General features: G+C 42.7%; 1 protein-coding gene across 1 annotated transcript in view; it reads left to right on the top strand.

Annotated features, from left to right (window-relative positions):
- Positions 1-12,773, top strand: part of MASTL (microtubule associated serine/threonine kinase like) — a 33,556-nt gene that overhangs the window by 17,342 nt on the left and 3,441 nt on the right. Inside the window, exons 6-9 of the mRNA XM_056519375.1 lie at positions 696-828; positions 2,084-2,256; positions 4,609-5,799; positions 9,214-9,340. Coding sequence (XP_056375350.1) covers positions 696-828; positions 2,084-2,256; positions 4,609-5,799; positions 9,214-9,340 — 1,624 coding nt within the window. The remainder of the gene's footprint in view (positions 1-695; positions 829-2,083; positions 2,257-4,608; positions 5,800-9,213; positions 9,341-12,773) is intronic.

The following is a 12,773-nucleotide window of genomic DNA, read 5'->3' as shown; positions in this document are numbered from 1 at the left end:
CCATAGCGTACAGGAGCAGGGACTCCTATTTATCCCTGGACTCCCTGCTCCTGTACAGTGGTGATCAGAAGTGCATACAGTACTGTACAAATCGCTGCTCGCAGAATCGATACAACACAACACTTCACATGATGCAAATTTAAAATCTGCACCGTAGGTCAATTTCCCTTGCAGATTTTTTATATGCAACCAATTGAAATGAAAAAGAAAAACCAGCCCACACCTCAAGGACAGTAATAATATAGAAGTTAAATTTGGTAGTTTAGTACAATAATTTAATGGCTGAGACCGTGCTTCAAATATCAAATGAATAAAATGTATTGAAATATATAATGCATAGAAATTCCCCTCACAGAGCGGAGCACGGGGTCAGCACACTCCCTCCATGCATCTCTATGGGAGAGCCGGTGCGCTGTACTCGTGTATCTCTGGCTCTTCCATAGAGATGCATGGAGGGCACGGGTCAACCACCGCTTCGTGCGAGGTGGAGAAGGAGAAATCTGCAGAGTGAGACAGAGACAGATAGGTGCTGCTGACAGCTCCAGTAAATGTGTTATATATGTCACCCCATTGCTGGGTCTATATATAATGTTTTAGCCAGACATTGTGCTATTCCTCATATATACACATGGCAGCTTGTCTTGAAAAGTTTAGGACCACTTACGGTAACTTTTTTGCTTTTTCCTTCACTACAGAATTCTCCAGTCCACAGTAAGGTGCAGGGATCCAGTTCCTCAATACTGAATGAGTCGTCTCAGAGCAACGCTACACCTCTTGTAATGGGAAATAAAGAAAATACAGTGAGAGCCAGCAAGCTCCAAATATTATGTAAGTGAATTGTAATAGACATTTACAGCTGATTTTCAAGTGGATCTCCAGACTTATCATTTCTGATGCGTGAGAATATGCATGGTCTCCACAATTCTCTACGCCTTCTGTTTGGATGTAATGCAAGTCGGCTGTCCAGGCACTGACCACCCAGTGTTTCCTCTTATCAACTATTCTACACAGCTGTGGTGCTAAGATGTTAACAGTGTACATTAAGCCTTGGCTGTGTACACTGTAGTATCAAACCCATCCTATTAACAGATCTGCCTACCCTGTTTAATTGACAGGCACTAGATAAAGAGGACCTGGGTTGTCTAGGCTCTAGGGAACGCCCTCTGGGTACTTGAGCCTCATTTGCCTATTAAGGCCTCTTTCACACTGCTGTTGTGCCCAGTCAAGAATGGCTGTCAAACTCTTTTTATTTTATGACTGCTGCCATTTTGACAGGGCGCAACGGGCAACAGCGGGTCCCGATGGATCCCATTATAGTCAATGGGGTCTGTCAGGCACCACTGTTTTTCAGCGGGAGAAAAATACGGCACAAGCAGTATTTTTTTATTTTTTTTCTCCCACTATTCTCCCCAACGACCGGTAGTATGAAAGGGGCCTAAGGTAGAGACTTATATCTCACTGATAGAGAGGATTTTGAAATAAGAGGTATTCCCAGAATCACAATGACCAGTCCTATTTAGCTATTGGTTGATTTATACCCCTGCTTACCTGCTGCACAAGTCTGAATAAGACATTTAAAGAAGACCTTTCTTTAAATGGCTTATCCAGACTTGTGAAATTTATGGTTTATCCTCAGGATAGGCCATCAATATGATATCAGAAGGAGGGTCTGATTTCTGGCTCCAGCTGTTTACAGGGGCCATGGCTGTACAACTGCTGCAACCTTTTCAAGGGTCAACTATTAATAGTGGTGGTGCGGGGGTACTGCGGTATTGTTCTGTTTACTTGAATGGGATAAGGCTGCAGTACCTTGCATTGCTGCTTTGTGTAGTAGTTCTAGGCCAGTGGTCTCCAAACTGTGGCCCTCCAGCTGTTTCAAAACACCTCCCCGCATACTGAGAGTTGTAGTTTTGCAACAGCTGGAGGGCTACAGTTTGGAGACCACTGCACTAGGCCATCAGTTCTATGGAGAAACATTTTGCAAGCACCTTTTGCAGACCCCTCTGGCAGAATACTTAAATATCAAGCAACCAGAAATAAAAGATGCCTTGATGATTGCTCACTCACTGCTTTCTCCTTTCAGGTCCTGAAGTAAACACATCCAGTCCCAGCATGCCAGTTAAATGTCTGACACCCAACCTTCTGAAGTTCAGGAGACGGCTGGGCACCTCCAGTACCAGCAGTCAGTCCCGGTTGTGCTTATCAAGCATGGAGTCGGAATATTGCAGCAGTCCAAAATGGGAAACCGGAAACCAGGTTGGCTAATGTAGTTTGTATGGAAATGATCTCGGCGAGGCCGATACCGCACCAGTGCACCAAGGAGGCTTTTATCGGCAGGCTGCTCAATAGCTTGTAAAACTTCTACATTACTGACCATAAAATGTACACCAAGGTACAAGGTATTGCCATACCTTCAGGTCATACAGTGTGATGTATTAATACATTACATCCTTATTGCGGTCTCTCAACCAACATAGGATGGAATGGTGTCTGGATATTATGAAACATGCTATGGAGACCACCGACATATTGGGTGGGGATATTTTTACATACAGTATATTGATAGCTGCCTTAAATGTTGCGTTTAGACAGGTTTTACCGAAAGGTAATACAGTCAAGTTTTGTGTCCATACTACAGCCGCAAGTTCTAGCCAGACCCTGGGTCTAATGGCCTGAATAGAGAGCATCGTAGTGATCTGTGATTATGTCATTTCAGATCTCTAGTACCGCAGTGGGATAGGGACTTGCAGATGTAATAAAGACATAACAATGAGACCTTAGCTTTGAGTCTACAATCTTTATGGCCCATTCACACACAAAAAAATCTTTATCTAAAGTGAGCGCCGCCAGAACAGGCTGGTGCTAGTTCAGCTCAGTAATGCGCCGCCTCTAGTTCATTCTTTTGGCACAGTCTGGGGTCCAGAATTTCCATGTATGGATGGTGCAACAGAATCCCATGGAAAACAATGGGAAGCTGCTGCACTGTATTTTCCGCAGTGGAACTGTGGAGTGGAATTCCACTCAAAATACGTAGTTTGAATGGGCCCCTATTCCTTAATTAATTTTCAGACCCCTGATATTTAGTTTTGTAGCCTGCTTCTAGGTTCAGGTTCTTCTCATGTTAATGTGTCCTCCCAGTAAGACATGCTGGATGTGAGGTTTGTCTGTTCAGGAGTTTAGTTTGTGTGGGTTTTCTGCTTTCTTTTTACACTTGTGCACAGCTAATGTGATTCTCTAAAAAACAAAAAACTGTCTTGTATTTGCTGTCCTTCCTATCTACAGTCTGTGAGCTGCCCTCCATTGATGCTCTGTTTACACTTTGAGCAGCTGTGTACAATTCCTGATCTCTAAGGCTATGTTCACACTGTGGAATGTCCGCACTGAAAATTTCCATGCAGATATTCCACAGACAGCGGAACATGGAACACTCAGATATGTACCATATTAGAGATGGCAATGCAAAAATATTGTGGAATCCGCTAAAACATAGAACAGGTTGAATGTTTTTGGGGACACTGGAATCAGGATTTTGCTGCTCTGTTCACATGGCCGAATTTCCACGACAGATGATGCTGCTGCAGAAATTCTGCCGTGTGAACACAGTAGAATTTCTGCATGAATTTATTGCCAATACACTTCAATGGGTTTCCGCTGTCCCATTCCCACAGTAGAATTTCCGCTGCTGGAATTTCATTGAAGTGAATTGGCTATAAATTCATGCAAATTCAGTCGTGTGAACCCGGCCTATCGGAAATACACACAGCTATCTGACAGCCTTCTCTTTGAGTCTACTGGGGCACAATGGAAGGATGTTTTTAAGACTATTTAAAAAACAAATTAATAATCAATGCAAATGTATATTGTAATTTATGAAGATGACTGTTTGAGGGGGTTGTCCAGGATTATATAAATATGGCTGCTTTCCTCCAAAAAACAGTGCCCAGGTTGTATATGGTATTACGTATCTTCTATAATTATTTTAGTGACATAGCCCATGGGCATTTATAGAGGATCTCTGGAACCCTCTGAGGAAGATTAATAATGAATCTTTGGGATGCACACCATGGGTACTACGGACATACAGCGTACACCATGGGGGGAAAAAAATGGTTTATTGGAGGACGCGTTTTTGGAGCTCGTGCCCCCTTGGTCAAGTCTCCTTGACCAAGGGGGCACGAGCTCCAGAAACGCGTCGTCCAATAAACCAGATTTTTTTTTCCCATCACTGTGTCCGTAGTACCCACGGTGTGCACCCCAAAGAGCTCCAGCAATCTACTACAGTCAGTTTCCATTGCTGTCACTCCCCCCTCTCATGGACTTGCATTGAGGGGACGGGGTGTCAAGGCATGAGGGGGCGGGGCTATGATGTCACGCGCTCCCAGCTCCAGCATTCGGAACAGTTTGTTCCAAACGCTGAGCAGCGGAGTACTACTTTAACTCTGCCAATGAGCGAGGATACTGAACATAGGGCACCTCTGTAGCATTTCTGAACTCGTAATGTGTTTTTCTATATTTGACATAATGTAACTTTTTTTTTTTCCCCATACACTGCCATGTACTATTATTACTGGTCTTATATTCTGTTTTTTCATGTCAATTTTGCTCTAGGATTTAGAAGGTCCTCCGTTTCTCAGCTCCAGCCGTTTAATAAAGAATAGTATGTCCGATAAGTCACTAAGTAAACTCCAGCTAGGAAAAGTTGGCAAGTGCATAAAAGATCTAGAGTCGGCCATCTCCCCCATTGTTATTCGCAGAAACGGCAAGAAATTGGATATCCACAATGACATGGACTTAGAAGATACTCCCATTGCTGGTCTGAATGCAAAAGGCATCATAAGGAAATGTCTCTATGACCCCAACCTGCATGAAGAAAAGGAAAACTTAAGTGCAGATGGACGATTTAAAGACTTACTCAGATCTCCGGAATCTCCTCCTTGGCTGGCAAGTTCATCTTTGGATCCCTTAAAGTACAATGAAGATGAAAATGGTGATAGGGTCGGAGTCAAAAGAAGTTTTTCACTTGTTGAAACGAGTCCCGGAGAAGAGCTTAAGGAAAAAAAGAACAATTCTCAGTATAAGAGAGGCTGCAAACTCTCAGAGGTTATAGCCAACCCCAGTACAGGTCTGACAATGGAGATAGAGTCCATGTTTCTCGGTGGCCTCCATAAAAGTATTGAGAAGGATAATAAACTCGAAGATGCTTTTGTCCCTGCTCCGGTTACTCCCGAAAATCATTGCTCGGGAAATCCAGTTGCCAAGAACTTGTTGTGCGAGTTAAATGAGAATTGTGAGCAGGAGGAGAACATCAACTCTGGACCAGAGAAGGACAGTGCTTGGAAACAAAGTCCAGATGGGGGTTCGGAGCCTTGTCCTAATATGTCTATTACAGAACACCCGCTGGAGAAGGAGCTGTGTGATGTAGATAAAAGCATGAAAGAACTGTCCTTCGAGTCACAGAGTGAGGAGAATGGCGGATCCCCTTCTGAGGAAGCAAATGCAGCTGCAATATCTGAACATAAAGAGCAAAGGAACGGAAGGTGTATGGTGGCTGGTTTTTCAGAATCGGTCAATGATTCTTTGGCATCTCCAGCAACAACAAGAACTATAAACAAGTCTACAAGAAGAGCCGTAGTGGCTTTCAGGAGTTACAACAGTCCTATAAACGTGTCAAGCCTCTCAGAACGTTCTCGGATAAGTGTTGGGTCGGTGGATAAAATACACTTCTCTTTGGGGTGTACCAGATCTTACCCATTGATGGTTACTCCTGCGCAGAAGGATAGAACGTGCCTGAATTTCCAGGTACAAGTTTCTGTTCTTTTTTATAGCGATAGAGCAATCCTGTAATACAGTCTGGGAAACAAATCTGTGTTAAGGCAAAAAGCTATCACTGCAAAAGTAAATTAAACCCTCTGTCTGTGCCAGGAACTGTCCAGAGCAGGAGAGGTTTGCTATGGGGATTTGCTTCTACAATGGACAGTTCCTTACACAGGAGAGAGTGGTCAGACTGGAAAGAACTACACAACTTCCTCTCTGTCGCATGCAGCAGCTAAGTACTGGAAGGATTAAAGGACATCTGCAGCCTAAACACACAAGTGTTTGATCGTGGGGGGTCCGACCGCTGGGACCCCCCCCCACGATCTCCCGAACGGGGCCCCGGCATTGCCGCGCTGTGCTGCCACCTCCCCATACTGCTCTATGGGGAAGGCAGGCATGCCCGATTGCTGCATCCCCGCCTCTCCCATAGAACTACATGGTGGAGGCATGTCGGCAGCGGCCGGCACGCCTCCTGCACGGAAGAGCCACGACAGAGCCGTGGCCCTGTGCAAGAGATCGGAGGGCCCAGCGTTTGGACCCCCCATGATCAAACACTTATCCACTATCCTGTGGATGGGGGTTAAGTGTATTTAGGCTGTAGATGTCCTTTAAGAGTTTTATATAGAAGTAATTTCCAAATCTGTGTAACTTTCTGGCACCAGTTGATTTGAAAACATTTGTTTTCCACCGGAGTACCCCTTTAAGTCCTCAAATGCGGAATTTGCTGTGGAAAATTTCAGCAGCAAATCCATTGAAATTTGCTAAAGAAATCCATACTTACCCGTGCAATACAAAAAAAGCACATTGCTGTGAGATCTTCTGTTGACGTCCTGCTCCTCCCTTTAGTCACTGACTGAGTAGGAAGGAGGAAGAACAGGAGCACAACGAGAACCGAAGATCTCACAGTTGGAATAGTGGAGCAAGTATGCCCTTTATTTATTTATTAATTTATGATTATTATTATTTTATAGTTACCCAGTCTTCTGAATGGGTGCTATGTTTCCCTATGTTTCCCTATTGCCACCTGTAATTCCAACTATGGATGTCCCAATACTGGTATCAGGACTGGTACTGGACTTAATACAAGTACTTTTACTCGTGCTAATATCCCCGATACCTAATCCGATATTAGCCGGCAGGTACCACAGAGGTGCCCTGTGCTTGCTACCCGAACTATGCAGCGCGCTCAACAGCTGAGTGTGTGTCATAGCTGGGACCCGTGGCTAATGCTGAACATCACCAATTGCGGTGATGTCTGGCATTAACCCTTTAGATGCCACAATCAAAGTTGATCGTAGCGTCTAAAAGTCCTGAAATTAACTGCTGGTTTGTTCAGGGATGCTAAATGAGATCACCACGGTGAAATCGCAGAGTCCCAGTCAGCTTAGGGGGCGGCCAGAGGTCCCTTACCGTTCTGTTCAATCGTCGCTCCTGTACTGCAGGCAGTAGTAAAGAAGCGCTGTTAATACTGATCAATGCTATGCTATGGCATAGCATCGATCAGTGTATGCCATATACAGATTTCATGTAATAGTCTACATGACTACAGGACTAAAAAATTGTGGTGGGGGGGGGGGGGGAATTATAATAATGTGAAACCTTTTCCCTCATAAAAATGTATCCCCCCCCCCCCCCCCTTTTCAAAAAGTTTAAATGAAATAAAAAAAAGTATATAATTTTTTTTAAATATAGAAAAACCCTTCCTCTTATAAAAACTAGAGGAAAAAAAAAAACCTTTTTCCCATTTAAAGAGTACCTGTCACTAAACTAAACTTATTATAAATAAGACACTTTGCTATTTACTTGCTGTTACAATTCTCAACCTTTTTGATATGTTTTTAATGTGCCGCAAGTCAAAAAGTTAGTTTGGTCTCCACCCGGACTTGCAGAAGTCCAAACTTAGGAAGTATGTGCGGGGCATGGTGAGGCACAGCTCTCGCAGGCTTCAGTGACGTCACCACTGCTGAGGAATGCCCACTTTCTCCTGCCGGGAGCTAATACAATGTGAGCAAGGGGAAAGGTATGATACACAGCTTTTCAAAGCTCGGAATTTTTTTTTTTTAAAGGGGTATTCCAGGAAAAAACTTGTTTATATATATCGACTGGCTCCAGAAAGTTCAACAGATTTGTAAATTACTTCTATAAAAAAAATCTTAATCCTTTCAGTACTTATGAGCTTCTGAAGGTTGTTCTTTCCTGTCCAAATCCTCTTTGATAACACCTGTCTCGGGAAACGCCCAGTTTAGAAGCAAATCCCCATAGCACACCTCTTCTAAACTGGGCGTTTCCCGAGACAGGTGTCATCAGAGAGGATTTAGACAGAAGAGAACAACCTTAAAGGGGTACTCCGCCCCTAGACATCTTATCCCCTATCCAAAGGATAGGGGATAAGATGTCAGATCGCCGCGGTCCCGCTGCTGGGGAGCCCCTGGATCCCCGCTGCGGCACCCCTCTATCATTACAGCACAGAGCGAGTTCGCTCTGTGCGTAATGACGGGCGATACAGGGGACGGAGCAGCGTGATGTCATGGCTCCGCCCCTCGTGACATCACAGCCTGTCCCCTTAATACAAGTCTATGGGAGGGGGCGTGACGACCGCCACGCCCCCTCCCATAGACTTGTATTGAAAGGGGCGGGCCGTGATGTCACGAGGGGCGGAGCTGTGACGTAACGATGCTCCGGCCCCTGTATTGCCCGTCATTACGTGCAGAGCGAACTCGCTCTGTGCTGTAATGATAGCGCGGTGCCCCCCAGCAGCGGGACCGCGGCGTTCTGACTTCTTATCTTATCTTAAGATGTCTAGGGGCGGAGTACCCCTTTAACTTCAGAAGCTCATAAGTATTGAAAGGATTAAGATTGTTTAATAGAAGTAATTTACAAATCTGTTGAACTTTCTGGAGCCAGTTGATATATATAAACAAGTTTTTTTCCTGGAATACCCCTTTAAGGGCAGGAGTGGGGTTGGGAGTAGTTAGTGAATATAATCTGAGATAGTTTAGAAAATATGGTTTGATGACAGGTACTCTTTGAAGAGAAAAAAACTGTCACTTGACATAAAATTATAAATATGTGTGATATATATATATATATATATATATATATATATATATATATATATATATATATATATAATATATATAAAAATTATAATCCACCGGTACTCTATCTTAAATAAATTGGTATCGGGACGTCCCTAGTTCCAACAAAACCAGACATTTTAGTAGCATATGTGAACCACTTTAGTGGCATACATGGACATCCAGATGTTGTGAAACTACAACTCTCAGCATGCCGGGCATGCTGGGAGTTGTAGTTTTGCAACATTTAGAGGTCCACAGTTTGGAGACCACTAAACTAGAGGCCTATAAGGCTAATAAGTAATCCTTATATAACTTCTAGGGTCAGGCAGAAACCCCATATAGGACACCAAAGAGTGTGCGACGAGGAGCGGTCCAGCCCGAGAAAGAGAAAATCCTTGGGACTCCAGACTACTTAGCTCCAGAGCTGCTACTTGGGAAATCCCATGGTGAGTGTCTCCATACTGAATGGTCCATTATCAGTTTAGTGTCTTCCTAAGTAATAATGGAATATTGGTCACATTTTTTTTTTTTTCCAGTTTGTAGGAATAAGTTTTGCAATTTTCACTGTAACATATCTTTTCTTTGTACACAGGATGGCTGGTATCTGGTAAGTCAACCGATAGCGCTTTGGTAGTGGGAAGCTGCTTTATACTCGGTCACAGTCTAACAACATTTGCTCCTTTCTATAGAAGAGTTCAGATTTATTACTATAGTCTTTGCGCTGTGCATCATTATTGCATTAACCCTTTAAGGACGATGCTTATTTTGACTGTAATGACCTGGACTCCTTTTTCTAATGTGGCCTGTGTCCCTAAGGGTATGTTCACACTGCGGAATTCCGCGAGTAAAAGTCCGCACAGTGAACATTACCATCAGTGTGAATGGGTCTTCTGCGAGACCCGTTCACCCTGCAGATTTTCAGCGGCGGACAGTTCCGCCGCTGAAATTGTTCCACGCAAAGAATGAACATGTTAATTCTTTGCGCGGAAGTCCGCGAGTACTGCATAGCCGTCAATGGTGACGGGGCAGTGCCGCGCGGTCCTACCGCCACCGCCGGCTGCCAGTCTGAATCTCTGCTCGCTGAATTCAGCGAGCGGAGATTCCGTTCACACTCTTTAGTTGTAGTGTGAACATACCCTTAAAGTGGTAATAACTTTGAAATGCTTTTACTGAGCTAAGCGATTCAGAGATTTATTTTTTTCCCCGATGTTTTAAATGGCATTCACTGTGCTATATAAAAGTACGTTAGCTTTATTCTGTGCATTGGTACGGTTATGGCAACACCAAATTTATATAGCTTTTTTTTTTTTTTTTTTTTTTCTCTCTTCACAACTAACGTAAATCCATTTTTGTCTTCCCATTTCTTTATTTTTGTCTGCGATGAGCTGTACTTTATTTTTATTTTTTAATTTTTTTCAAATTCAGAAAGTTTATTATGTAAATCAAATTATGACAATGACTTAAGTTTTACAAACTTTTTTTATTTAATTTTGATACAAACATAAGTAACATGCAACACATAAAGAGGGAAGCTTCTTTATGAAGCGACATCGTACATTTCCGTCTCATGTTATGTGTATATGTCATATAAGTATTGATATATTGCATTACATACAAGTAAAACAATTGTATCCAAGTTTGGACTAACATAGTTATAACCAGTGAAACTAAAGAAGGAAAATTAAAATAAACAAAAAGAAAATATCGAACAATTTTATCCTCCACCGAGTACTATTATCTTTCAGTATTGCCCTTTAACTAATGTAAGAATTTAGAATTAACTATTGGGTTTAAAGTGATAGAGATATATATATATATATATATATATATATATATATATATATATATATATATATATATATTCAGGTAGAAATAGTCATGTACACCATCTATCTCTACACATCCTCAAATAGAAATGTATAGTCCGGTCATGTGCTAATAAGAGAGTAATCATGGGGGTTTATATAGTTTTATCCATGAATCCCATAAAGACTCGCACCTCTCTCTCTTGCCTTTTTGTCCAGCCAGGACCAATTCAAAAGTGTAGTTAGTTAACAAGGTATTAATCAGTTCTCCAACATGGGGAACTTCCTTAGTTTTCCATTTGGAGGCTATTAATGATTTGAACGTTAGACATATGTGAACAATTGGCACTTGAATGTTTTTTGGAAAGTTATCTATGCCTATGATAGTAAGAGCAGTTCCTCTTTAATTTGGGAATTTTGAAGACGCAGTTTTGATAACAAATTTTTTTTAACATCAGATATGAAGTGAAATATAACAGGACATGTGACAAAAATATGTTTTAAGGAACCTTGTTCTCCACATTCCCTCCAACACATAGGAGATATATGAGGAAGTATCAATGACAATTTTTTGGGAGTATGGTACCATCTATTCACAATTTTACAGTGGTGTTCCCACATGTTTGCACATGCAGTCGCTTTCTTTATTATTGTAAGCGAGTTAATCCATCCCGTCTGAGAAAAGGTTATCCCCATATCGGATTCCCATTTTAGCATATTTGAGTTCTTTTGTAACCATTTATCTTTTGTTATGACAATGACTTAAGTAAGCAAACAACGTAAGGTAACAACGGCCTGATGGGCCGAAATAGAATGGATCAAAATATACAGGTAGCAATAAAGAAATAAAACATTGGAACAAATGTGCGAAAGCACCAAGAGATATTGAGGTAAAAGTTACTGCGGAAACAGTCTAGACACCAGAGCAGGGGTATGGAAGTAATAAGGTGAGGGAGCAAGCAAGTAGAGAGCCAAGGCTGCCCGGGCCCATGGGCTGAAAGGACGGAAAAAAGAACCATATGGTACAGAACTAAGACGGTATAACAGACGTAGAAGTGCGAATGAAAAGGCATGTAGAGGAAACGCTGCGAGAGTAAGAAGGACAAAGACAACAAAGAAAAAAAGAAACCATAGAGAGAGTAGATGAGAAAACACATAACAAAAGAATCCGTCCGGGGCTGGGACCGACCAACAACAGACCCCATAGGCACCAGTGAAGACAGAGGAGAGATGAGCTGTACTTTTTATTGGTACCATTTTTGGGATACATGCTACCTTTTTGATCACTTTAATTTTAACTTTTTGGACCAACATTAGTGATCTTTTAATTGATATTATTTATTTATTTTTTAACTGTCCTTCACCGTGCCTCCTCGGCTTCCATGCTAAGCAGATAGGCCATCAGCTGGCTTTCTGCTGCCATGACAACCATCAGTACACCGCCATCACCCCCTCCCCCTTTCAATCCTATAGATGCTGTGGTCAGACTATGTCTCCACGCTAAAGAGTTAATGTAACAAAATCATAAAGTATTTTAAAGGACATCTGCAGCAAAAAAAAAAAATTCTCCTCTGTCCACAGGATAGGGGATAAGTGTCTGATCGCAGGGGGTCTGGGCGCTGGGACCCCCCACGATCTCCAAAATGAGGTATCGGCATTGCCGGTGTCGACCTCACTGAGCTTGACAGACACCCCCCTTCCATACAGCTCTATTGGGAGAGGCATGAACACTGCATCCCATAGAGATACATGGAGGAGGCGTGTTGCCCGAACGTCGTGCTGCTGCCGACACTCTTCCTGCACGGGAGATGCGCGGCACAGTCGGAGCCTCGTGCAGAAGATCACAGCGTTCGGGCCCCCTGCGATCAGACACTTATCCCCTATCCTGTTGATGGGGGGGATATGGTTTTTTTTTCCGTGGCAGATTTCCTTTTAAATGTACAAGTACACTTTAAGCCCTAGCCCTTGGTCATGTCCAGCCAAAAATAGAAGTAACTTTTTTGGCAGATTTCTTCTGAGCCCTTTGTAAGATTTCTACAAAGCTTTTAGTTTGCAGGTTTTTCTGGCTGTTCTT

The sequence above is a fragment of the Hyla sarda genome, chromosome 5, assembly GCF_029499605.1.
Source record: "Hyla sarda isolate aHylSar1 chromosome 5, aHylSar1.hap1, whole genome shotgun sequence".
In the NCBI taxonomy this organism is placed as follows: domain Eukaryota; kingdom Metazoa; phylum Chordata; class Amphibia; order Anura; family Hylidae; genus Hyla; species Hyla sarda.
This window is presented reverse-complemented; position numbering and strand designations above follow the sequence as displayed.